The sequence below is a fragment of the Eptatretus burgeri genome, chromosome 1 (assembly GCF_056783735.1).
Source record: "Eptatretus burgeri isolate ZD-2024b chromosome 1, Ebu_testis_v1, whole genome shotgun sequence".
Taxonomy (NCBI): domain Eukaryota; kingdom Metazoa; phylum Chordata; class Myxini; order Myxiniformes; family Myxinidae; genus Eptatretus; species Eptatretus burgeri.
Window position 1 is genome coordinate 32295219 of NC_140961.1, and position 27397 is coordinate 32322615.

At 44.7% G+C, this 27397-nt stretch overlaps 1 protein-coding gene across 8 annotated transcripts in view; it reads right to left on the reverse strand.

Annotated features, from left to right (window-relative positions):
- The window catches only part of LOC147034175 (A-type potassium channel modulatory protein KCNIP2-like), a 385242-nt gene that overhangs the window by 209222 nt on the left and 148623 nt on the right, over positions 1 to 27397 (reverse strand). For 3 of the 8 annotated variants that reach the window (XM_085878061.1, XM_085878051.1, XM_085878080.1), the window contains exon 1: positions 26878 to 27166. The exons of 2 other annotated variants lie outside the window; for them this stretch is intronic. In XM_085878061.1, coding sequence (XP_085734187.1) covers positions 26878 to 26962 — 85 coding nt within the window. In that variant the 5' untranslated portion in view covers positions 26963 to 27166. Of the gene's footprint in view, positions 1 to 26877; positions 27168 to 27397 lie in introns of those variants that run through there. 3 more of the 8 variants (XM_085878034.1, XM_085878087.1, XM_085878105.1) reach the window with 3 other exon arrangements.

The following is a 27397-nucleotide window of genomic DNA, read 5'->3' on the forward strand; positions in this document are numbered from 1 at the left end:
TAAACTTGTGATTCAAACTCGATTTAATGAAGTCTTATAGGGAAAATAGGTTCAGCTCCAGACACCTACCCATCACCAAAAAACAAAAGGTAGAAATGTTGGCTATTCATAATTATCTTCATTAAATCATAATAATATTAATCGATACAGTTTATATAGATAATGAAACATGTGCAAACATGCAATACTTCAGGTACACCCTGTAACAATTACCCTGTGGGAGCGATCGTGCCCATGTGAGATCATGTGACACAGCATTGTCGGGTCACGTGGCATGCTTTTGTCTTTGGTCACTTGATGACATTGATCTTCAGCTTCCAGTCCTCTTGATCAAGAATTGCTGTGTGCAGTTCCTTTGTATCAAGACCTATATCCTTCTTCAAAATGTTGATGTAGTTGAGGCTGGTCTGCTCCACTTCCACCTTCCATGTTGAGGTATATAAAGTATATTATTGGCACCAGGTTCGTTTTTGTGGCGGTAGCTGTGCCCAGCAATCCTGAGACGTCTTCTTCTAATTTTAACCGAGAGCCTTGGAGGATAATCATGGAGCTCTTTTATTTGTCCTATGTTCAGACCAACGGACATCGAAACCTGAATGAAGAAGTTGAGTATAGAAGTCATCTATCAAGTTCTTTCTCATGGGTCACAGTGAGGGTCCATACTTCACTTCCATAAAGCAGGACAGACTCAACTGTTGCCATGAACAGTCGTTCCTTGATGCACATTTACATAGAGAGATTTTATGTCTTCCCCCCACCCTGAACCTATGGGACTATGATTTTCTATATATGCGAGGTAAAACCTCCTGTACACATTCCAAGTACAACCAGAAGAAGTGCACCTTTCTAGCCTACCAAGAAAGTATTAAACATTTATATCAATGACTCAATGGTGAGAAACACCTTTATATATTTATTGAAATACCATATTTGTCGGCCTCCAAGTTGATGTGGAGTATAAGTCGAATTGACTAATTTTGCCATTTTTCTTTCCTTCATTCAAAGATGTCGATTTTGAGTACAAGACAAAGCTAAATCTAAATCAAAAGCTAAAACGTTGGCAGTTAGCAAAAATGTCAGTCAGAACAATAATTCCAGAAATCTGTGTGTGTGTGTGTGTGTGTGTGTGTGTGTGTGTGTGTGTGTGTGTGTGTGTGTGTGTGTGTGTGTGTGTGTGTGTGTGTGTGTGTGTGTGTGTGTGTGTGTTTGTCTGCAACCGCAGTTTCTCGACAACCGCTGGTCCGATCTGATTGAAACTTGCCAGAAATATTGCCGGGGCCCCCGCAGATGTGCCTTTTCGAGGTTTGATGTCAATCGGACGAGCAGTTCCCAGGTTACGGCCATTTTATTACTTTTTTTCAGTGTTGAAAAGGTGTATATATGGCAGCTGAAGTGTCGTTCCACCTTATCACCTTATCATGTCATTTTTTCTCAGAATAATGATAACAGAATATTAATAACAATAATAAGATTAATAATAGCACAATAATTGGCAGTACACAATAATAGCACAATAATTGAATAAAAAGAATAACGTGATGCAATGATCAATGTCTGTCAACCAATAACAACCTAAATATTGTCTGTCAACCAGACAGGACACGGTGCTATGACGTCAGGAATGACGTCACAATGCTTCCTCTTCGGATTGAAACTTGCCAGAAATATTGCCGGGGCCCCGTGGATGTGCCTTTTCAAGGTTTGATATCAATCGGACGAGCGGTTCCCAAGTTACGGCCATTTATCTGTCGACCAATGACAAGACACGGTGCTATGACATCACGAATGACGTCACAAATGACGTCACAATTAATGTTTATTTATTTATTTATTTTTGCACGATTGATGGTCCGATCTGATTGAAACTTGCCAGGAATATTGCTGGGGACCTGCGGATGTGCCTTTTTGAGGTTTGATATTAATCGGACGAGCGGTTCCCAAGTTACGGCCATTTATCTGTCGACCAATGACAAGACACGTTGCTATGACATCACGAATGACGTCACAATTAATGTTTATGTATTTATTTATTATTATTATTTTTGTTGCACAATTGACGGTCCGATCTGATTGAAACTTGCCAGGAATATTGCTGGGGACCTGCGGATGTGCATTTTTGAGGTTTGATATTAACCGGACGAGCGGTTCCCAAGTTACGGCCATTTATCTGTCGATCAGTGACAAGACACGTTGCTATGACATCACAAATGACGTCACAATTAATGTTTATGTATTTATTTATTATTATTATTATTATTATTATTTTTGTTGCACGATTGACGGTCTGATCTGATTGAAACTTGCCAGGAATATTGCTGGGGACCTGCGGATGTGCCTTTTTGAGGTTTGATATTAATCGGATGAGCGGTTCCCAAGTTACGGCCATTTATCTGTCGACCAATATCTGCGAGAGAGGGGGACGGGAGAGGGGAGGATGAGAGTGGGGGCGAGAGAGAGGCGAGAGAGAAGGGGGGAGAGAGGAAGGGCAAGAGAGGGGGAGAGAGAGGGGGTGGGAGTGGGGACGAGAGAGAGGGGCGAGAGAGGGGGACGGGAGAGGGGGTGTGAAAGGGGGTGGGAGTGGGGGCGAGAGAGAGAGGGGCGAGAGAGAAGGGCGAGAGAGGAGGGGGAGAGAGGAGGGGCGAGACTAGGGGTGAGAGAGGGGGGAGAGAGAGGGGGAGGGAGGAGGGGTGAGACTAGGGGTGAGAGGGGGGGAGAGAGAGGGGAGATAGGGGGCAAGAGAGGGTCGAGAGAGGGGAGGGAGAGAGGGGGTGAGAGAGGGGGGAGAGAGAGGGGGAGAGAGGAGGGGTGAGACTAGGGGTGAGAGGGGGGAGAGAGGGGAGATAGGGGGGCAAGAGAGGGTCGAGAGAGGGGAGGGAGAGAGGGGGTGAGAGAGAGGGGGCATCACAATTCAAGAGAGGGGGAGAGAGGATGGGGTGAGAGAGGGGGGTGAGAGTGGGGGCGAGAGAGAAGGGCGAGAGAGGAGGGGGGGAGAGAGGAGTGGCGAGACTAGGGGGGAGCGAGGGGGGCGAGAGAGAGGGGGCGTCACAATTCTTCTTCGTTTGATATGACGTCACAATTGACGCTGGGGACCTTAGTATGTTTCCCAGGTGTTTCCCAAGTTATTGCCATTTATGATACGGTTGGTCCAATCTAATTGAAATAATGCCCCAATCCAGTTGTCGTTTACGCACCTACGGGCCCGCCCCTACGGGCCCGTACTAGTATGTCTTAATTCTTCCAGAACACACACAAGCATTGCTAGCTACGGTACTTCCATGGTGTTATGACCTAACCGTTGGGTAGAGAGCTCGGCGTCCAGCCTATTGCTCCGGAGGTCCAAATTGACGTACCCAGGAGGTCAATACATTTACCCGTTAAATGGTCGCACCGTCAGAGCAGCTGGAAACGACCGAGCGAGATTATCCGTGTGCTTGTGCAACCCCAGAGGTACACAGAATGCGAATGTATACCGATCCACCAATACAATTCCAGTTCAGAAATTAATGCAGATCCTTTACTCAGGATAAACCAAACCGCAGATCAGCCTTGCTCAACAATTCACCATATGTACAGGGACACCGATCCAGCAATGGAAATGTAAGCAATGGAAATGTTTCATGTAAGCCAAAGGAAATGAGAACAAATCCTTCACTCAAGATAAACCCACCTGCAGGATATACAATCAAGCAATAAAAAAACCAATAGGAAAATTCAAAAGAACATGTGGAGGTAAATAAATAATTCATGAAATAACGACAGACAGGTGCTGAGACAAGACAGACACAACAATCAGACACCTCCACCCCCCTCCGCCCCCCCCGACAAATGTCCCAATGTAATTCCAAGAGAGGGGACGGGTCAAGTAACAAAATAACAAAATAATATTTGCCAGGGTATTAAAATAAAATGGAAAAAGAAAGATCGTGTGAAGAGAGAAGGAGAGGAGAACAAAATTCGAGCCTGTTTTTGGATGACTCAACGCGGTCTCGTCTCAGGCTCAACCGCCGACCCCCAAGGATGGTGCCTCACCACCTTCCCCCCTCTCCACAGGGTGCGTCCCTACACTCGACACCAATCGATCAGTGCAACTCCTCGAACTCTTCCAACACCAGGACACAGCACCTTGCTTCCGGTTCACCAAGACTATTCACGCCGGCCATATGCCCCTCAGCCTCGTCTCTTATTGCCTTCCAATACCATGTGCACCAGCCACAGCAGGCCTTGTCTCCCCACCAGCTCCACACCTGTCGCCTACATGCAGACAGGGCCTCGAACTCACCCTCCTTGGAAGGAATCCACGGAGCTCCTTCACGGGCTCTATCCGGCCTTGTTCCCCGTTGGAAACAAAACAGTCACTCCTCTCTGTTCCCCCCGGCCAAGCGAGCTCTTCCTCCCCTCCTCACGATTTTTTTTTCACTTCCTTCACTCCAAATCCACACAGTTCTGCCACATTAAATTATGTGGAGGCTTCGAAGAGGGAATAGAAGGTCGAAGGGGAAGGAAGGTCTTGCAGCAGAAGAATCAAAACAAACTGAAGAAAATAAGGAAAAAGAAAAAAGGACCTATTTTGTTATTGCATCGAACACAATAAACCCCGCGGACAGAACAACGTTCATGAAGATTAATGAGCTGTGTTGTTCATATTGTTGTGTTTGTGGGGTAGATGAAGGGATATCATCGGAGAGATAAGATTGTACAGAGTTGCTTGACCGATGGATGTGTAGGAGGCATGTTAATGTAAACTTAGTCGGGAAACTGTGAGCTTAAGTGTTACTTTTCACCACACAAGGGGGCGGGGGGGGGTGGTGCAGTGTTAATTCGATTGGGATTAAGGATAATTTTCCCCAGGATGTAATTGCCCCCTGTGATTTTTCCCTATGTTTTTTTTTTGTATTACAACCCAGCAATGGAAGAAATGCATTTTTATAACAACAACTACAACCATTACAACCGAGCTGCATGACCAAGTAGGAAGAAGCCCCGCCTCCAAGGGTGACGGTGGGCGAAGTCACGTCCCCGAGGCTGATGGGCATGACGTAAATAGGAGGAAGAGCACAAGAGAGGCTACGTGAGTTAGAAGACGGCGAAGCATCTCATTGCGAGAAGCGAACGCATGAGTGGAGTTCGGTGTGAGGGTGGCGATCAAAAAAACAAGCAGAGCGTGTCTCTGCAATAGAATGGGGAGGCAGGTCATTGCAGGAGAAGAGAGACATGGTCGGAGGTGAAGGCTCAAAGCAGGACCATTGAGAGAAAGGCAGGATCGGTGGTAGAAAGAGCAGGGCATTATGGCTGGCTTTACTTCGACGCATGAAGGAGAGAGAGGACACGGGAGTCAGAGAAACATGGCTGGGACAGAGGATCTCACTTCACTCTCTTCTCGGCATGACAAAATAGCCGTGCGATTCTTGTATTCACATTGAGGCAAATTGGCCGTGTGCCGAGCAAGATGCTGGTCATTGACTCCTGGTTGGTCGTGAGAGACGGACCTCAAAACCTCGTGTATATCACCGAAGGGAGCGGCACATTCTGCAGAGAGTGGGATTGGCAAGCGCGGTTGACATAGAAGTTACACTGCAGTTTGGGAGTCCTGACTTTGAATATTGCCTCACAAATTGCTCGGCACCATTTTTGGGGCACGGTTACCTGCGCAGCGACGATGCGGTCCGAGTACACTTCCTCAGCAAAAAGTTTGCCTGGACTCAGCTCAGTGAAGGAACGAAAAGAGATTTCTTTATTTTCTTAATTTTATATGACCCCTTGTCTGTGTGTGTGTCTGAGTGTGGAGGTGCCTCAAAATTAGATTTAGATTTAGGTTACCTCACATCTTGATTCATTTTCATTATAATTGTTGATTTTGTTTAATAAATCGTTATTTATTTAATTTGCAAGTGTCTGTGTAACTGTTGTGGGTTCTAGAGTAAAACTCCTGTGCTGTGCTACCGCCCTGGTGAAGCGACTAGCATTTCCTTCCCGTGTGCAACATTAATCTCCGAGAATCTCGGCTTCAAGCCTCCAAGGAAGAACTCTTTGGCCATCCGTCCAGGTAGGGGCTTACCCTCTGGACACAATATTGTTACGAATTCTGGCCTGCCTGGCGTGCGAGCGATTGCGTAACTCCAATCGCAACCGCGTCGCCTACCGGACGGACAATTCAGTCGTGACCTTCCTGGAACTACCGCCAGCAGCCAGTCACGGGTGGGGGTTTAACCTCACCACGATCGTGCCAATTGCCCACCCGCGCAGGATAGGGTTGCTCGCCAAATTCGACCTACCTAAGTACCTGCGCAAGTAGTCGACCAGGCAATCGTACCTCGCCACAGGTCGGCCTCGGACACGAACCGCTTAAGCGGTCCGTTCCGTGCTTCAGTGATAACCGAGCGGTGTTATCGCCGACCTCGACGGATGTGATTCTGTTTAGCGGGTGCTTACACCTCGCTACCAATTTCTTCCGTGAAGAAAGATGGCACTTTCAAAAGGGAAATGGATGCAACAAACGGCAAACAGTTCAACAGGCACATTTCTTGAAACCACACGTATGCAGGCAAAGCAATGAATAACAGTCATGCACGTATGTACAATCAACAATGAATGAAACACGGATACAGGCAAGAAAGTAATGAAAAGTAATACCACCGACTACAAGCAAAGGTTTATTCGCAAGCACTTAGACAGGTCTACTTAATAGACGGTGACACAACACGTATACAAAAGCAAAGAAAAGCCACCCCCAAAGACAAGGGTGGCAGACAGGTCTGTGGACCGAATGTGACATGGAGCCTGGATGAACGGTCAGGCCCACGAGACCGAAGGGTCTTACCCGTGCCCTCGTGGCGCGATGGTGGGCAGGTCGCGACGTCGACTCCACCACGGCCTGGCCACGCCTGTCCTCGGGCACCCGGCTTGGCCGGTGAGCTCTCTCTGGCGTTCTCCACCCGGATGTGCAGGCTCGCGTCGCACAGCAGGCAACACGGAATGGACGGGGTTGCCGGCGCTCTCTCAGCGCGGATGCTCGGTATGGGGGGAATTGCTGGTGATCTCTCAGCACGTCGATGCTCTTTAAGCGAGTTGACGCTCTCTTAGCGAGTTGACGCTCTCTTAGAGAGTTGACGCTCTCTTAGCGAGTTGACGCTCTCTTAGTGAGTTGATGCTCTCTTAGCAAGTTGACGCTCGAACGAGCACCCTGGACCGCCTTGGCTCCGGCAAACTCGACTGGCACCGACCGACTCTCTGACATGGAGCTCCGTTCTGTCGCCCTTTTATAGGGCCGGGGAAGCGAGAATCGACGCCTGACCCTTCACCTCCAACCCCGGCAAAGCGGACGTGGTAGAAATCACCAAAACACTCGCTCGACAGCGTGACCCCTGACCCCAGCAAAGCGGACATGGTAGAAATCACCAAAACACTCGCTCGACAGCGTGACTCCTGACCCCGGCAAAGCGGACGTGGTAGAAATCACCAAAACACTCGCTCGACAGCGTGACTCCTGACCCCGGCAAAGCCGATGTGTGTAATTCACCGAAGCTTTGCCTGCCAGCGCGGCTTCGTCCAGGCCGCGTCGATGTGTGTAATTCACCGAAGCTTTGCCTGCCAGCGCGGCTTCGTCCAGGCCGCGCCGATGTGTGTAATTCACCGAAGCTTCGCCTCGACAGCGCGAAGATGGCGTTGTCTCCGGGATGGAGGTGAAGCGATGTTTGCGAGGTGGCGTTGTTGATGGTAGTGAAGGGTAAAGAGGCGAAGGTGGTGGTGGTTTGGTTGTGGTTGTTTGGGAACGATGTTGGTGGTGGCGATTTGGTTGTTGTGGGCGTCGTTTGAGAATGGCGGTGAAGCGATGTTTGCGGGGTGGAGTTGTGGGGGTAAAGAGACGAAGGTGGTGGTGTTTGAGTTGTAGTTGTTTGGGAATGATGTTGGTGGTGGCGATTTGGTTGTTGGGGGATGATTGGTCCAAAATAATGTTAGAGAAAAGAAAAACGGCTATCTCAAAGCGTCGCAGCCCTCTAAACAACGGTGGGGAACTATCTGCACATAAACTTACCGGCATAACTGATCTAAGGACCTTTCTGGTGTTGTGCAAATTTCCACAGCCGTAACAATATTATTTGAATTACTTTGTGGGAAACTTTTCAGATAAATGAAGAAAGTAAATAGTTATTCAACATGTTTGTTATCTTATCGAGATACAGTATTTCAAACAAGCTACAGAATAATTATCAGCACTGGCTCAAAGCACATTACATTTTCTCACAGTTCTCCTCCTGAATAAAAATGAACACGTGACACATTGTAATCTCAGCACTCCATCGCAAACGTTCCAGACAATTATTTCTGTACAGTCAGGTGTGCAACATTTTAAAGTTGAAATTTTAAAGTCCTGTACTCATTTCTTATCAACACAACATTTGCTTTCATACAAATATTCATATTTCCCCGGCACTCCCATGGCACCATCTCATGGCACCTCAGTGACAAATTATCCGCTCCTGATTAGTCGTGTGGCCTGATAGCTCAATCGGAGATTTCTCGATTCAAGATTTGCTGTGTGACTCACCCGAAAGCCCGATCAGGGTGATTGGAGCACCATATTGCCCTGTGCTTACCTCACTTTTGCCTTTCCAACCCACAAATTATTCGATCAATCCATCCGAGACACAAAGACCTCATCTCCCTCCCTGTAACCCCTCCACTCCTCATCCACATCTCTCCCGCCCTGACAAGCAATCTCGGCCCGAAATTTTGGTGATTAGCCCTGTTCATTTAGCTGTCCATTTGTGTATTTCATTTGTGTTCTTTATTGATTTGTTTAATAATTGTCTCTAAAACGTAGTCACGTGAGGATAAAGTTATGTTAGGGTGACCAAATGTGTGATGAATTTCAATTCAATTCAATTCAATTCAGTTCAGTTTTATTTTGAAAATCACTTGACAGAAGTCCAAGGACTAAAAGAGTCAGTGTTACAATAAGTCGTTAAGCCAAAGAAAGCATCATCCATTTAAAAAACACAAATGATAATAATCATTTACTCTAAATATAACAGAAATAAATTAAAATAAATAAATAACTCAACATTCGAGAAATATCTGAATCAGAAATTGCATAACGGCAAAATGAGTCAACCAAATAAAAAATACGACAACTGCAATCAATTACTCATGTAATACAAAGTTCATTCACAGTTCAACAGGTGTACTAGACTGGGGATTGTGGATTGCTTGTATCTCTGAATTTTGGTTTGGGGGGTATGCAGGTGATGAGCATTTCTGAGTTGGAGTGTGCAAAGTTCTTGGAGTGTGTAGGGGGAAGAAAATGATGATGACGATCAGAGTGCAGAAGGGACGTACCGCAGTTAGTAAGAATGTCAGTTCTCCTGTCGGTAAGTGTCGAAACATGCACGGTATTTAGGAGTTCATCATCGTGGGATCGTTGAGGAAAAACTGGGAACACATCCCCCCATTATAACGTGACGTCCATGGGAATATCGCGTCTGCTTAACGTGCTTTTCCATAACGTCGCAGTTTCTAGGAACACATACACGACATTAAGTGGAAACTTGCTGTTGTGCGTTTTAAATTAACGATTATACAATTTATTTCAGAAAATATCATACTGCAATTTGTTTTCATTGAAGCAATTCAATGTCTGAAGCCACAGATAAGTCAATTCTGAGTACAAGTTGAGACCCGGAATTCTGGGTGGAAAAGTATCGACTTATGAACCCCAAAATATGGTAGATTGTGCGTGTATTCCGCAAGCAGCTAAATAAATCTAGCAAATCAAGAACGAGCGATCAGGTTGACCTCTTTATTCAACAGTTGTAGGTAATGTTGCATGTCAATGTCTGTGGTCACATGGTGGTCTCGGAACGGTGCTGTGCTCGAATCAATTTGGTTTATGGACACTTACAAACTGTTTTGTGATTATTAGCCCCGTTGGACTTAGTCCAAAACGGGGGCTCATGGATTTGGTCTCGATTTTCATGTGTGCGTGCGTCCACGACCATATCTCGGACATGCATTGATCGATTTTATTCGTACTTGGCACAAATACAACGCATGATGGTGTACATATGCACATCATTTTGTTTCGTGATGCGATCAATGATGTCCGTCTGTTGGCCATTTCAGTTGTAAAAAACAAAACAAAACCGGTATCGAACACGTCCTCAACCATTTCTCGGACATGCATTTACCGACGTTGTTCAAACTTGGCACACAGATAACGAATGATGGCTGACATATGCAAGTAATTTCTTTTTTTCCAGATCCGGTCCAACATGACCAACTGGTGGCCATTTTGTTATTTAAACGTATCCCCAACTATTTCTCACAGATTCATGGTCTGATTTTGTTCAAACGTGGCACAAGCACAGTCCATGATGGCATACACTTGCACCTAACTTTAGTTTGTGATCTGATCAAAGATGGTCGACTGGTACACTGGCGGCCATTTTAGTTGTAAATAAATATGGGCTCACCCTTTAAATCCAAACAGCAAAATTACTAAAACAACGGGGGCTATGACATTATATGCCTTTTTTCCTTGTTTTTTTTCCTGCAATTGTGGTTTACATCATGATGCCACATTTCAACATTCTAGCACACCCACAAAGGACTAAACATTTATATCAGTGAATGAATGAGTGAGTGAGTGAGTGAGTGAGTGACTGGTTAGAAAGAGCTTTATAATATACTAGATAGTTCCTTACCTTAATAAATCCAAGCTCATCTAGCCAGAACGTTTCTATAATTCCAAAGCCAAGGATATTTAAGAGAAACAAATAAGCAAACAAGCAAATTAAAATGATCATGCTTAAACTGGAGATTGGAGGAAGTTGGGGGGGAGGGGGTCGAGGTGATATGCAAATACAACTCCCGATACACTGAAAGCAAAATGATGTGAAAGCGTCAAAAAGGAGCATTTCAAATAAAAGTTGACAACTGCAATAATTAACAAAATTTTTGAATAATGATGCAACCTTCTAAAATAATTTCAATCCTTCCATTACATTTCAATCATGTAATGACAAGCAGCCCTTTCAAATGATGAATTCCTCCAGCCATGTGACAACCTCAAAGCAACCCTATTGTCCTTTAGAAATTCTGCCACACACTGCAGCAATTGGTTGTGAAATTATCATACCTGCACCAACAATGAATCGATGTCGATAAAAGGCGATGCAAAACCGGTGCAATAATGTGTGCGTGGTGAGTGTTCAAAACAGCGAAAGGTGCGTGGGCCTGTCCCATGACAAATCTCTGCAGTGAGGCGATGGCTTGGGCGCTATTCTAGAATACTGAAAGCAATGTGAAAAAGGACACAGTATGGTGTTGCTATATTATCATAGCAGCGGGATTTGCTCAAACAAGAGCTGTGCAATATTCGAGCATGCCAGTAGGAAGAAGTGAGTTAACTCCACACTTTATGAGTTCTTAGCACATATTATAACAATTTTGCTGTTGCATTTGACTGCAAGGCATTATGATAAGTCAGAGACGAGGAGCTCGGGACTTAAGGCAATTTAATGGTTTTCTTCAGAAACACTCCAAATAAATTGTTTGGGTCTTCACCTGTACTTGACAATTGTTCCAAGACTTGTGTCATCAACACCCTTGCAATAGCCTTTGCTACGGGACTGCGATAGTCACATCAGTGCAATTTTCTAGTTATTGATCGACGAAATGCATCCAAATACAGCATGTACATGCAAAGGAAGTACTATTTTAGCAAGAATAGTAAAAATAAAAAACAAATAGCTGTTAAAAGGACTGTGAGTCAGAAGACCAATTATATGTTTTAGAACTGCAGATCCAGAGTTTGTATCTCTTCTCATTGGTTGTGGTGAAATTGGTCACAAGCACTATCAACCCCCTTCTGGTGAACCTACCTAAATTGAGGATCACTCCTCAACACAACTCATTTGTTCCCAAAAAAATTTTCACCTGTGGAAACAACTTTCACATTCTTTTCAATTTCATTGCTCTCTTCATGTCTTCAAGACAGCTGTTCACCACCATCTCAGATCGTGCCGAATCCAAAACCATTATCTTTTTCTACCTTCACTAACCCTCACACCAAAGCCCTTCTCCTTCCAAACTTCCAGTTCTTCCCTCCTATGAGTTTCCTTCTGTAGCCATCTGGTCCTTTCTTGTCCCCCATTCCTTCCCACACCCATTGTTTGTCTAAGTCTCCTTCTATCTTGGTCTTAAACTCTGCTGTTGGTGTTTCCCCCTTCTCTCTTCTGGTTATTCTGTTATATCCTGTTACATCCTGAGCCATTCAATGAATTAGTTTTTCAACGAGTCTTGACTACGTCCACAAAGAAAAAAAAAAGAAAAAAAACACTGCAAGTATCAAAAAATTGCTCCGTGAAGGATTGATGGTTATTTCCCAAACAGGTGGGATGAAAATGCGGGATTAGGGATGGGGCCATGGCCCCCGTTCCTGAAGTGGTACAGTCACCAGGAGCACAACTTAAGTTAACAGCATGGTCCTTCTTGTTATGTTTGTGGTGTAGATGGAGGAATCCTACAATGAAGATAGGATTGTATACTGTGGCATGGTCAATGGACAAGTAGGAGACATCTCAATGTAAATTAAGTAGGGAAAACTGTGAGTTAAAGATTGTTACATGTCACCACATGGAGGGGGGGGGGGTGGTGCTGTGTTAAGTAGGTAGGGTTTAAGGCTAATTTCTCCCAGTATGTGATTGCCCCCTGTGACCTTTTCCTATGTTTTTGCATTTACAAAGCCGGCCATAAAAAGACCACGTTTTACAACAACAACTACAACAATGGCCGACCTGGGTGTCGACGGAGTCCGAACACAATTGGCAGGTTAAACCCTGCTCCCAGGAACAGTCACTAGCAGGCCATGCCCCTGAGGCTTATGATTGGTCAGTGTGATGTAAGAGGGAGAAAGTTGGAGTGGAGACAGTGGTCGGAACAGAGTGTTTCGCTTGTTCTCCTCAGCACGGCCAAGAAGGCTGCATGATTCTCGTTGTTCGTGTTGTGTGAATTTGTTCTCATGCTGGAGCAAGACGCCAGCCATTGACTGTCTGGCTGGGTCATGAAATTTGTGTGCTTTGGGAGGAGAAAAAGAAAAGAAGAGGACTGCGTTTCTCAGGTCGAACTAGGCAGTATCCTTTGTTTGAGGATCAAAGAGGAAGGCAGCACCAGTTGCTGTGAGCGGGGTTGGTGCTGAGAGAAGAGCAGTGTCAGAAGTTTTTATCATAAGAAGGAGCTTTGATGAAGGCTGGTGGGCTGTTGGCGTTGGGGATCACTCGCGCGAATTGTCTCCCATACGTGGCCATGGAGAGCACCTTCGGGCCATCAAGTGCATTTCCACCCGGAGAGCGACTCCGCACCATTTCCTCTGCATTTTCCACACAGTGGCTTCGAGGCTCGACAATTGTGAGACTCCTAAAAGATCATCAATGGACACAAAGCTGAGTACCGGCATAAAGGGAGGATTTTCTTTTATTTTTTTTTATCTTTCCCCGTGTCTGTTTTTGTGACTGAGTGGAGACGTCTCAAATTAGGATTTAGTTTTACTTCACTTTTCATTACCTCACGCTTTGATTAATTTTCATCATCAATCGAACTATTGTTATTACAAATCTTTGATTTTTTTTTTTTTTTTTTTTTGTATACCTTGGTCGAGGCTCGTATGAGAGCTAACACACAACTCACAGCAAGGAGGCATGAGACAAGAGGGGCGGGAGTGGAAGGGACAAAACAGATTTATGTTCATTAAACCATTGTTTACTGAATTTACTTGTGTTTGTCTAATTGTTGTAGGTTTGAGAATAAACCTGTGTGTTTCTGTTGCGGCTGTATGGACATGTGGCTCGTTTTCCTGATGCTGATCCTGCTCACCAGATTCTCTCAGCGAGGGAGCCTCATAAGTGGAGGAGGCCAATGGGCCGACCACGTGCCTCGTGGTTGCAGCAGGTTGATCAGCATCTCAAGGAGATGGGGATGGGCCAGGCATCTGCCTGGGGGATGGCCAGATGGAGGCCCCTGGAGTACCGGCGGAAAGTGGATGCAGCGACGCGCTGCTCTGGTGCATGTTCCTATACCTGACCTGACCTGACCATTGACCATAGAAAGCGGAATGCTAAGGTTCTGAGCTATCTGATGCTGGCTGACTCCACCTTCCAAATGGCCAACAATTCGTCCTCTTTGAAAATCGGAAAGGTCGTGTGCTCCATGGGTTTGAGGCATAGTTAATTGTCACACAAGACCCAGGAACTCATTTCTGCAAAGAAATAGTCGAATATTAGTACAAATCACTGAGTAAAACTGTGTTATACAGATGAAATGAAGAAATTTAAGGTGTCTATTTACTTCTGTCATGTCTCTGAATGTTCATTAAACCATTATTTGTTCAATTTGCTTGTGTTCGTCTACTCGTGAATTCGAGAATAAACCCATGTGTTTCCATTCTAGTAAACGCCTCTGGCAAATGCCCCCACCGCCTTCCATCCCATGCACGTCACAATCTCCAACGATCTCGGTCGTTCGCCTTTGAGTGAAAACCTTTTGGCTAGCCATCCAGTTTGGTGTTAATCAGCCTGAACACGACATTTGGTTTATCAGGAGTGGGATTTTTTGAACTGGCCTGGAGTGGGACTTTTGAATCCATCGGGACCATGACATTTGGTTTATCAGGAGCGGGATTTTTCGAACCCCCCCTCCCCACCACCACACCCGACAAATGGCATTAGAGTTGGATATTTTTTGAACCCCCCACAAACGACCATGACATTTGGTGTTATCAGAGTGATTGGGTCAAATTTTATAGTTAATTGGTGTTAGGAGTAAAAAAATTCTTGGAAATTTTAAATGAAATATTTTCTTTCCTGGGGGGATTAAACGTGCGTGGGAAATGGCAGATGTGCACAAGATGGTGCTGTTCATGCTAAATAGTGAGGACAAAGTAAGCGATAGAGCTGCTTGATGACGAGAGGGTAGAAGCTTCCTCTGTCCTGAGCGTCAGTCCCCCCTCCTCCAGAATAGCAGAAAATGAGACGTAGGGAGCAGGTGTGATAACTCTCCAGGCCATGATGAAAGAAATGATGAGAAAAATGGATGAATAAAGGAATGTCATAGAAAACAAAAATTAATAAACAACTGAGTAAACAAATGAGCAAAATTGAAGGGAAAATAAAAGGCATCACTGATCAAATGACCTAAATGAAGGAGGGAATAACACAGGAACTGGGGTACGAATTGATGGAATAGAGGAAAGAATGGAACACCAAATGAAGGACAGATCGGGAGAATTTGAAACGAAATTGGAGACTCAATTTGGGGAAATGGAGAAAGAAATGGCATAAGAGGGACAAATTAATGGAATGGAAAACGAAATTGATGAACAAAGGAATGAAATGGAGGAAAAGTTGGAAGAAGAAATTGGGTCAACAAAACAAGGAATTGGCAAAGTAAATGAGGACCTGGAGGGCTATCAAGCTTGTGTGGATGCCAGAATGCAACAGCAGCTGGAGGAATGGGGATTTTGTAAGTGCCATGGTGGTAGTTTGGCTGAGAAGGTGAAAGAATTGGATGCTCGTGTAACAGAACAAGAGTGGGTGTTAGTTGATAAAGGCTTGTGGGGGCTACTATTGACTTGGGAAAGGATGGATGAGATGTTACAAGAGCAGCTGAATGCTTAGGACAATGCCATCAAGGGAGAGGTGGTAGAACCAAAAGTTTCTGTTATTCTCAAAGGTGATGTTGATGGTTCTGTTGAGACCATGCTTGGGCTGACTGACGCGTACAAAGCCAATGGGGAAGTTAAACTTGACTTGCGGCACTTTGTGGCATTGGGGATGTTACTGAAAATGGTCAAGCAGATTTGGCGGAGCCAATGTTTGAACCAATTGCAGAACATGTAGTAGAGGAGAACAACAGTAACGTTGACAAGCCAACTACCAAACAAGTGGCTGATCTTGAAACAATCGAAAGTGAGCTTGCTGATGTAAACTCTGGAGAGAGAATTGCTCAATTTGAAAAAAATGCAAGGCGATTTAACAGTCACAGATGGACCTCAAGAGGAAGAGCAGGATGCTTGTCAAATGGACAAGTGGGAAAGTGATGTTTTTGAAAGGAATTTGCAGAACCAATCCCAGAGTTCAGATCTGGATAATAGTTGTGAAGGCTAATTACTCACTGTTTATGAACCATGTGGAAGTGATGCCAAGGTGGAAGGATATGACCAGTCTTGTGTTTTTTGCTGTTGTAAAGCAGATGGTACAGCTGTAGTTGAGAGTGTATCTACAAAAATGTTTTTCTTATGATTGTACAGTTGGGAATGACACAGTGGATACTATGAAGAAAAATGACATTGAAGTTATGAAGGTGCTGGGGGAGGAAAGTGATCTTCCTGAAGCATTGCTTCCTGAACTTGGCACTTACAAGAAGGCAAATGTTGAAGTTTATTTTGTTGAGCCAATATTGGAACAATCCCAAGAAAAATGTGTTGTTGAAGGGAGTTGCAGAAACTGTAACTTCCTGTTAGTTGAGCAAGAGGCTCATCTTGAATTAAATCAAAGTGAGTTAAGTACAAGCTTTGAAGAGAAAATTCCCCCACTTGGTGTGAATGCAGATGATTTGAGTGATGAAGATGATACTCAGCATTTTTCATTGGATGAACTTGCAGTTTCTGAAGTACCCCATGAATCATTTCCAGATGAAAGTCCTATAGATTCATCAGCAAGGGATATTGAGGGGAAGCAGCTGGATGAATTGCATGATGAAGGTGAATTTCCAAATGCTGAACTTTTTAGCAATGAGAACCATGCTGAACTTTATGAAGGACTTTGTCAGTCTTCTTTCAATCCAGTGGGTGAGAAGAATACTCCAGAAATTGTACCACTTGAGGAGGAGTTTGAAGTCGAGGAACGTATAATGGGGAATGAACCATTGGATGATGATTATTGGATTGAAGGCAAAAAATAAATGGACGAGGAAGATGAACTTTCTAAAGAATCTCTGTCGGAAATGAACACTTGCCAAGAGGCACATCAGGAAACAAATTTGGCAGAACCCTTGTTTCTTTCTCTGGCTAATTGATATGTCCATAATGAAATGGTACACCACCATGACCTCCAGCCTTTGGTGGCTGGCCCCATCATACCAACTGGACCACTAATTGAGACGGTTGGCAGACGTGGACCACCATACCTCAAAATATACGTGGCTATGATGGTGACAGTGTGGTTGAGACTGGTCAGTTTTGGAATCCTTGTGGCCCGATTTTACCGATTCACCTGGCCCACTCAACAGCTGTGCTCCCAAAAAGTCTGGCTCCAGATCCAAAGGACAGCTATGGTGATGGCGTTTGCGTTGGTCATGGTGGCTGTTTGGCTGGGTTTTGTCTGTCATGGATGGTGGAGTGCAGTTTCTGGTGTCCATGCGTACTTTGGAATTATTGTCGTCATACTGGTTGTAATTCAGCTAATCATGGTTTTCTTCCGCCCTCATCCTGGCGCACCCAAGAGATACATTGTTAACTGGGTCCACTGGGATGTGGGAACGTCTGCCTGGATTTTAGCTGTTGCCACATTTTTTCTGGGAGCGGATGTGAGAATTTTGGATCTACAAGATCCTGGAGGAGTATGCAGGCATCAATCAGGGGTGGATGTGAGAACTTTGTGTCTCCCAGATCCTGGAGGAGGATGCAGGCTTCTGGAAGTGGATGAGAGAACTTTGGGTCTACCAGATCCTGGAGGAGGATGCAGGCTTCTGGGAGTGGACCTGAGAACTTTGGGTCTACCAGATCCTCGAGAAGGATGCAGGCTTCTGGGAGTGGATGTGAGAACTTTGGGTCTCCCAGATCCTGCAGGAGGGTCCAGGCATCGATCCTGATACCTCTTGCAAGAAATCTTGTCGACACAGTTCCTGTGGCTGGTCTGGTTCTCTGGCATCTCATCATCGAGGTTGTGCTTGAAGTCTACAACTGCACCCAAACATCAGCCAGGTTGGTCTCCAAGATTTTGGAATAAATTTAGGAGAGAAAAAAAGAAAGTAGGGAATCCAGGGAGATTGAAAGCAACGAATCCACAGGGGTGGATTGGAAGGGTGCGGGGGAAACTAGGAGGGGTGGATGACACTCTTGGACCCAACCAACCTACAACGACCTGCACTTGGGGTAAGGTGCCTTGATGCTTACTGTCCCAAAGGTTCAGTTTTGCTTAGAGCTTAGAGAAAAGGTTCAGCAATTCTGCCCATGATGTTGGTTTCCTGGACTTTTCTGCACAGCTCAATCCAATATGGCTCAGAGGTGTTCAATGGGATTCACCTCAAGAGACTGACTTGGCCATGAAAGTCGCTTGATCCCATTTCTGTCCTGCCGTGCTGAGGTCTTTTTTGCAGTGTGGCATGGAGCTCCATCTTCCATGAACAGAGTGTTGTTTTTGACAATCTGACCAGTGGAGAAGACAGATGTCCATCCTCAAGGACAGAAATGTGTGTCGTAGTGTTGATATTGCCAACACACTCCACAAGCTCTGACCGACCAGGACTCCAGATTGCTCCCCACACCATCACTGAAAAACCACCATGTTTGACAGTTGGCTGCAATTGGCTCAAAGAGAACTCTTGACTGGGAGGTCTCCAGACCCATATGCATCCACTGTCAGAAAATTGAGCAAATTGGGACTCATCTGAAAAAATTACAGTTTGCCAAAACTCCAAGGGTCTGTTGACCATCTCGTCAGCCCACTTCTTTCTCCTTTCAATGTTGGCTGGTCTACGAAGAGGATTTTGCTGTGCTGCTCTCCCATAGTAGCCCAGTTGATGAAGGTACAGCATGACAGTTCTTTTGCTAACTTGGACCTACTCTGCAACATCTGCTGTCTTGCAACAGGGAGTTCTCTCAATGGACCGCTTGTCAGCTCGAAGACACCTTTCTTAGGGCCCAGACCGACTGCAACGGGAAGCTGTAGATTCTTTGCCTTCGCTGGTGAATTACACAATCAGCCCATTGACCTCATTGATCACATTTGAGGTCACAGAGAGATTCACTTACCTTGGCAGTGATATTCATGTCTCTGCTGGCTGTGAGCCAGAGGTCAACAGATGTCTGGGTCGGGCCTGAGGAGTCATGGATTCACTGGATCATGGGGTGTGGCGCTGCCGGTACCTGTGCGGGAGGATGAAAGTCTGTCTTTGGGTCATTGGTGCTTCCAGTCTTGCTCTATGGATGTGACTTGGACTCTGATCAGGGATCTGAGGAGACTTCATTCCTTTGGTACCAGGTCTCTTCGGAGAATCCTTGGCTATCGCTGGTCGGACTTTGTGGCCAAGAAGCGGTTGCTGAGAGAGACTTGGATGAGATTTGTTACTTGCATAGTCCATGAGCATCAGCTGCAGCTGTATGGACATCTGGCTCGTTTTCCTGATGCTGATCCTGCTCACCAGATTCTCTCAGCGAGGGAGCCTCATGAGTGGAGGAGGCCAATGGGCCGACAATGTGCCTCGTGGTTGCAGCAGGTTGATCAGCATCTCAAGGAGATGGGGATGGGCCAGGCATCTGCCTAGGGGATGGCCAGATGGAGGCCCCTGGAGTATCGGCAAAAAGTGGATGCAGTGACGCGCTGCTCTGGCGCATGTTCCCATACCTGACTTGATCTGACCATTGACCGTAGAAAGCGGAATGCTAAGGTTCTGAGCTATCTGATGCTGGCTGACTCCTCCTTCCAAATGGCCAACAATTCGTCCTCTTTGCAAATCGGAAAGGTTGTGTGCTCCCTGGGTTAGAGGCATAGTCAATTGTCACACAAGACCCAGGAACTCATTTCTGCAAAGAAATAGTCGAATATTAGTCCAAACCACTGAGTAAAACTGTATTATACAGATGAAATGAAGAAATTTAAGGTGTGTATTTACTTCTGTCATGTCTCTGAATGTTCATTAAACCATTATTTGTTCAATTTACTTGTGTTCATCTACTCGTTTTGGATTCGAGAATAAACCCATGTGCTTCTGTTCTCGTAAACGTCTCTGGTAAACGCCCCCATCTGCCTTCCATCCCGTGCGACATTGTGTTTCATAAAGAGTTTGGTCTGCATCTGGCCATTGGTTTCTGAGAAGATTCTAAAATAAATGACCTGAATTTGAGGCAAAACACCCCTTTTCAGCCTCTTGTTGGTGGGTGGATCTGGATGGGGAGCACAACCATATGAGACCTTACTGTTGTGATATATCAGACCAAATTTGGTCTACATCAGTCATGTAGTTTGTAAGGAAAATATGTTTTTGTGAATATGAGAGATTAGGGTAGGGAGGCCATGGCCCCCTTTTCAGGGGAGATATGGCTATGGGGAGCATAACTTAAGGTCCGGGTATAGTCACGATGCCACATGGCCAATTTGGGCTGGATTCATTTGTCTGTTTCTGAGAATAAGATTTTTGAATGAAACACCAATATTTGGGGCAAAACTCCTTTTAACCACCACTAAATGGGTGGCTCCAGATAGGGAGCACAAGCCAATGAGTGAGAGCTTACTGTCCTGATGCATTATACCACATTTTGTCCGAATCGCTCAGGTAGTTGTGGAGAACATGTTTTAGTGGAAGTGAGGGATTCAGGGAGGGTGCCCGTGGCCCCCTTTCTGGGAGAGATACGGCCATGAAGAGCACAACTTAAGGTCAGGGCATGGTCCCAATGCCTTGTGGCGAGTTTGGTACGGATCTGTCTGGTGGTTTCTGAGAAGAAGATTTTTGAATAAAATACCAATATTTGTGGCAAAACCCCACCTTTTACTCCTTTTATAGGGGGTGTATCAGATGGGGAGCACAACCCCATGAACCTTGCTGTCCTGGTGCATCGTACCAAATTTGGTCCATATCAGTGGGGTAGTTTGTGAGGAGAGGATGTTTTAGTCAAATGGAAAAAAACTTTTCCCCACTGTATTAAGGGGACCATCCAGATGGGGAGCACAACCCCATGAACCTTGCTTTCCTGGTGCATCGTACCAAATTTGGTCCATATCAGTGGGGTAGTTTGTGAGGAGAGGATGTTTTAGTCAAATGGAAAAAAAACTTTTACTCACTGTATAAAGGGGACTATCCAGATGTGGAGCATAACCCAGTAAGAACTTGATGTTCTGATGCATTGTACAAAATTTGGTCCATATTGGTCAGGCAGTTTGTGAGGAGAAGATGTTTCAGTCAAATCCTCGCAAATACAACCCGTCGTTTCGCTGACGGGGACAATAAGAGTGGGGGGGGGGGGAGAAAGAGGGAATGAGAGAGAGGAGGCAGGTTTAGGGTGAGAGGAGGTGGGAAGGCAGAGAGGATGGAGAAGGGGGAGCTAGGGGGAAGTGGGGAGAGCAACACCTCACCAAACATTGTTATTCACTGTGGGAGCGAGGGGTGTGTGAGGCAGGAGGGAGGGATGCATGAGACTGGAGGGAGGGGTGCGTGAGAGAAAAAGAGAGGAAGAGACACACACACAGACAAACAGGCAAAGACAGCTAGAGAGCAACAGAGGTGTGGGAGGAGAGTGTTGCATTTTATTAGGAGGGGGAGCGAGGAGGGAACAGTGTGAGAGAGAAGGGTGGGGGTGGGGGAGGAGGAAAAAAAGAAAAGACAGGTGAGGGGTAGAGGTGGGGTTAGCAAAGGGAATGATATGTGATGCTTATTGACCGAACACAAAAAAAAACAAATAAAAAAAAATGTCAGAACACTTGTACACACAACGACACAACAGAGTTTGTAAAGTAATCCAATGGCACATCTGCAAAAACTTTGATAGTCCAGTTCCAGAAAATTTGTGGAAGAATGAACCAAAAGCAATCACTGAAAACATTGAAGTACCGCTCACGTACGACCTTATGATTCCATCGGGTGTGAACATTGAAAATAAAGCATTGTGACCAGATAGTACACTAAGGTCCAAAAAAAAAGAGAAGGAATTGCTAATTGAGGTGTAAATACCAGTGATTTTGGACCAATGATGCAGAAATCAGGAAAATGACCAAATACCAAGACCTCAAGCATGAAATGAAAAGATCCTGGAAGCTGAAGAATGCCAAAATTGTTCCAGTGATGATGAAGATAAAGCAACACATGCACACGCGCACACACACACACACACACACACACACACACACACACACACACACACACACACACACACACACACACACACACACACACACACACACACACACACACACATTCTGTTACATACACACATAAAGCACATAAAAACGACAAACACAAAGATTTAACTTCAGAGTTTTTTGAAAGAGGAATTCAAGTGGGAAATTCGGAAAATTCAATGAAAAATTTATCAAAGCACAGAACACAAAATGTCGATCTCTGCTCGATGCCTTCACAGCAAGATCATGGCAAACACGTGGTCGGATGGACCTTATTGTTTTCATATATGTATCGATGTCGAAGTGAGTGGTGGGATTATATTAAAAGGAGATCACACAAAAAGGTAAAACAAAATGATGCCCTGTAAAAATAAAATTGCACATTTTCAGCGGATGAGACATCTACCGAGGCACCAACCGCATGGCACAGGCGGCAACATACGTCTGTCTAATGGATGTTACATTGAGAGCATGAGTACTTTTACCAAAATGAACAACCAAGCAGCTTGGAGAGCGCTTGCCAAGTGGCTTAAGCACTCAAGCAAGTACTCCAACAAAACAGTTGAGAAGAAACGGCTCATTTGGCACGCAATTCGCAACACATGAAGCATACACCTCCTGGAGATGGCCAAAATGTCAATAATTAGCAACACATTAAACATACACCTCCAGGGGATGCCCGAAATGTGGTGATCGCATGTGCGGAAATTAAATAAACACCAAACACACACACACACACACACATACACACACCCACACACACACACACACACACACACACACACACACACACACACACACACACACACACACACACACATACACACATTGCCTTTTATTAGTATAGATCAATTGATGTACGTAGGGACATACAGTCGAACACCGGGACCCACTCTGTGAGCTTATTTCAGAGAAATAACTGAATCAGGGGAAAAAAAACGGATGCTGCCTCTGGCACTTTTGAGAGACTGTTGCTCATAATTATATAATTTTTTATTGGTAGCACTGCAAGTAATTCAAAGCATATGAACATTGATCACAACATTCAAAAACAGCTTCTCACTACTACACCAGGGAATACATACACTGAACAGACAATTTGCCGAAACAGTACTGTATACTTGAGAAGGAAAATACGGCAAGGCTTTGCCTGTGAGGAAAGAAACGACTCATAGTACAAGCTACAACCTCGAAGCAAGCAAACAAGATCCAGCTTCCCATTCTAACTCACACAAGAAATAAAAAACATTTTAAACTGGAAGGGCACTCTTCAACATCATCAGATATGCCTCTGCCCACATTATTACAGAATTATACATACTTGTTCCAAGTTTAATTTAAATCCCTGAACCCAGATTCAAAATATTAAATAATTCAGGCTGCTAGACCATGTATCTGACCAGGTGTAAATTCAAAACACATATTCCCCATGACCAATAGATCATAATTGTGAAGTTTCACTCTGATTGATGAAGCGGTTCAAGATGCCCCCCCCCCCATACAATTTAGCCCTCGATGGCCCTCAAAGTTTTTCATACTGATCGGATAAAGGCTTCAGCATATGCAATTATAATGTCAAAATGAAACAACCTCTGACATCATCAAAAAAAATCACACTTGTTTCCCATGGGGAGTACGTCACACGTGCCAAATTTCAATTTTTTCCCACGGAGCGGTTTCGGAGATGCAGAGGTCCAAAGTTTTTCCTTTTTTCCAACATGGCTGCCACACCATGTGACCTATGGCATCATAATTAACATTAAAACATTCTGCATGAGTCGTCTCACCTATGGTGAAAATTTTGTGTCAATCGGATAAACGGTTTCAGAGAAAAAAGAGAAAATCACGATGAAAAATTTTGAGGGTCATCTCCAGCTAAATGGTATGGGAGAAAAAAAAAATTGACGTCATTGGTCAAGTGGATCAGCAGTTATTAATTTTTTAAAGAATAAACCCTTAAAAATCTTCTCCAGAACAGCTTGACAGATCAAGGGGAAACTTCATGCACATGTTTCCCAAGGCTTGGGGACACCAGGGTGTTCACAAATAACTAATAGGTCATATGGTTTTTGGATTGAACAAAAATCTTTCAAAAATCCTTTCTCTTAAACTGCTTCATCAATCGACATGAAATGTCACAATTATGATCAAGTAGTGATGGGGAATCCTTTTTAAAATATTTTTTATTTCAACCTCATCGGACGCATGGTCTGGCAACCAAAATTATTTAACATTTTGAATCTGGGTTCAGGGATTTAAATTCAACTTGGTACAAATATGTATAATGACCCCTTTTTGGGTGGAATGATATGGGTACAGAAGGGGAATTTGAAGTGGAGTACAATCTTTGCTGACGCTAATTAAGTGACTAAATTGATGTCACAGTAATTTCTGGTTCAAAAGCGTTTTGCAAAAAGTACGTGACAAGAGCGCCTGCCGCCTTTGTTAGCTATCTTCTACTATTGACTTTCAAATGTTGTAGTAATTTTACAATGTTTATAGACGTGCTTACATTTTAATGGTGCTGTACATACATTATAGATGATATAACATTCTGAATAGTACGTCCTTTATAAAAAATGTGTGCGTTGTTCCTGACGATTGGTCCCGTGCCGCTGCCCTGCATGAACAGTGCAGCGGCACGGAGACAGTCGATCACCTCCCGGGAGCGACACAGATTACATAGAATAGAAAGTCTACCGACCTCCTGATAATATTCCACCATTAACCACACCCATATAGGTCTGATTGGCCCTTGAGCAAATGCCTAGAAGTCTCGCCTCAATCAGGGTGATTGACAGTCATAGTCCCATCTCCCATCCACCATTCCGTTCCCTTCCTAGTGTACTTTTTGTGGAATCCTTTAAAGATATTAAAATTTCGATCAGTTTGCACCTTCTCACTATAAAATGCAGTAGATTCATGTTTAAACCAAGTTCATAGCTTACACCAATCTTGAGTTAGTCTGTCAGAACAAGAAGAAGAATGACAAACAGGAACTTTTGGGTCTCTCATTTTTCAAGTTCAGCGATAATGTCCTCCAGTTTAATGAGTGCTATTAGATGGGAAATTCTCCGCAGATGACTGGTAGCTAAATGATAGTTTTATAAGTTTTATTTTGGTAGATTTTTTTTGAGGATTTATGCTGTTTTGAGCCAATGGAGTGTCCGGGCCATCCCCACATAAGAGTTCGACCAACTTCTTGATAATATACAAATTATGAGTTCCAGACAGGGTTTTTCTCCAGCACAGCATCAATGCTATACTGGATCCACATAAGAAAAAAAGATATATATTTTTGATTGGAAACATGTCTTTCTCAAGAATCATCATACACTGCATATTTTTTCGAATACAGCATGGTGAATGTATTATCTACTTCTGCGAAAGTGCCTTGTCACATTTCCACAGGCAAGACCAAAAGTCAAGATGAATCAACATAGATATTACATCCACGATTGAATCTACCCATACCAATCAAAGCTTGGGTCACACGTGTGTGCAATTAATGGCTGCATATGTCCTGTGTCTGATCTATATACATCAGTCATCATCTTTGCTTTCTTTCAACCGTGTTGGTTTTTCGCGAGGAACAACTAGCTCGGTTGCTTTCCCCCATTTTGGTTTATCAATCTTTAACGAGTGTTTAAAGTAGTAAATGAACCGTTTAATGCATACGCATGCAATACGTTGTGTGAAAAGAGCCGATAAACCAAAATAATTTTTTTTTTGCAATCATCTGTGAATGATGACATTACACAGACCCATTATGACATCACCTTTCTGCCACATGTGATTTATAGGTGATGAGCGCTAGATACGCCAGCGATGCACAAACGAAGCTGGAAGCCGTTTCAACACCGAAGACACCACTATTGCAGCTGTTCGATAGGCAATGCCCACGTCCGTTTTGACCACCGAGCGGTCTTCATCCGGTACTACGCAGGCATCGTGCAGCGACTGTTAAGTATCCTCCCAACCGGGAGCATCCCGTGACTGCAATGAGCAAATGGTAAAGACCCTTTTGGAAGTGCAAAGCCTTCAGCATAGATAGTTCGATGTCAGGGACCACACACGTTCGCCGTCCCTCTGCTTATATGGAAAATGCACATTTCATGAAGATGGATTAATATACGATCCAGATGCACCAACAAACACTGACACGTTGCTAATATCGTTATTTGTTATGCCTAGTCAGTTGTAGTGTACCATCGGGTGCAACTGATTAAAGAACAACACTTTTAGTGTTGATTTTAAAAAAATATTGCTTAAAAATCTCCAACATTGTTGTTTTTAATGTCAAGTGATGCTGTAAGCCTTTGATATTCCTCCAACACACTGCGACCATGAACATCAAGGAATGTTCAGTAAATAAAAATAAGGAGATGGTAACCCCTCACCAGCTGCAAATGCCATGGACCCCTGCATTATTTAATGAAAACCTCACGCGGAATCCATTTTTACAGACACATGTGCAACGATATCGGGCTACATTAACCTTCGCTGGAATTGAGTCCAGTATACATCGTGCAAGGACCGGCCTCCCACCATTCACACTGAATTAAATCTCAGTGTGTTTGAAGCTCCGAGCACGTGGCGACGCAGGGCGCACACGGCTCATCAAAAGTTGCGTTCCGCGTGCGCAGGCAGAGGCGCGTGCACGCACCAACACTAAACAGCAAGCATTCCGTGAAACCGTTTGAACATGTAGGGGAGGGGGTACGTATCAACACACAAACATATAACCATCGCCTGGATGCAACACCACCATTACCTTCCTCCAGCCCAACCACGAGGCGGTAGCACTGGCGGACTAAGTGCACAAACTGTTGCTTGCATCCCCTCTTTCCCCGACCCATGGTGAAGGACGCGGATTATGCTCCGGATCGTTTTGACCTGTTCTGGTTGTCAGCAAGCCACGGACAGCGCAGGAAATCCAATGATTAGGAAAAGGCTTAGAGATATCTGCTGGTAAGTGTCTGAGACACCATGGAGGAGCAACATCAACAGAGCGCAAGAAGATCTTTCCTTCGCAGCAAACCTCACCGTTAAGAACGCAACAAATGGGTGGGGAAGCAAAAGGGTGGAGTCGGTGGGAATGGGAGGGACAAACAGCGACTGCAAAAGAGCGTTGTCTCACTGTGCGCATTTCTCGTTCTCCCCCCTTTCCAGTGCCAACCCCCCTCCCCCCCCCCCACTTTGCATTCAACATCCCCTGCACCAAACTACGGAAATTGTGTTGCTGCCATCATTGTGTCTCCTGCACGCTCAAGTGAAACAGAAGAAAAAATAAT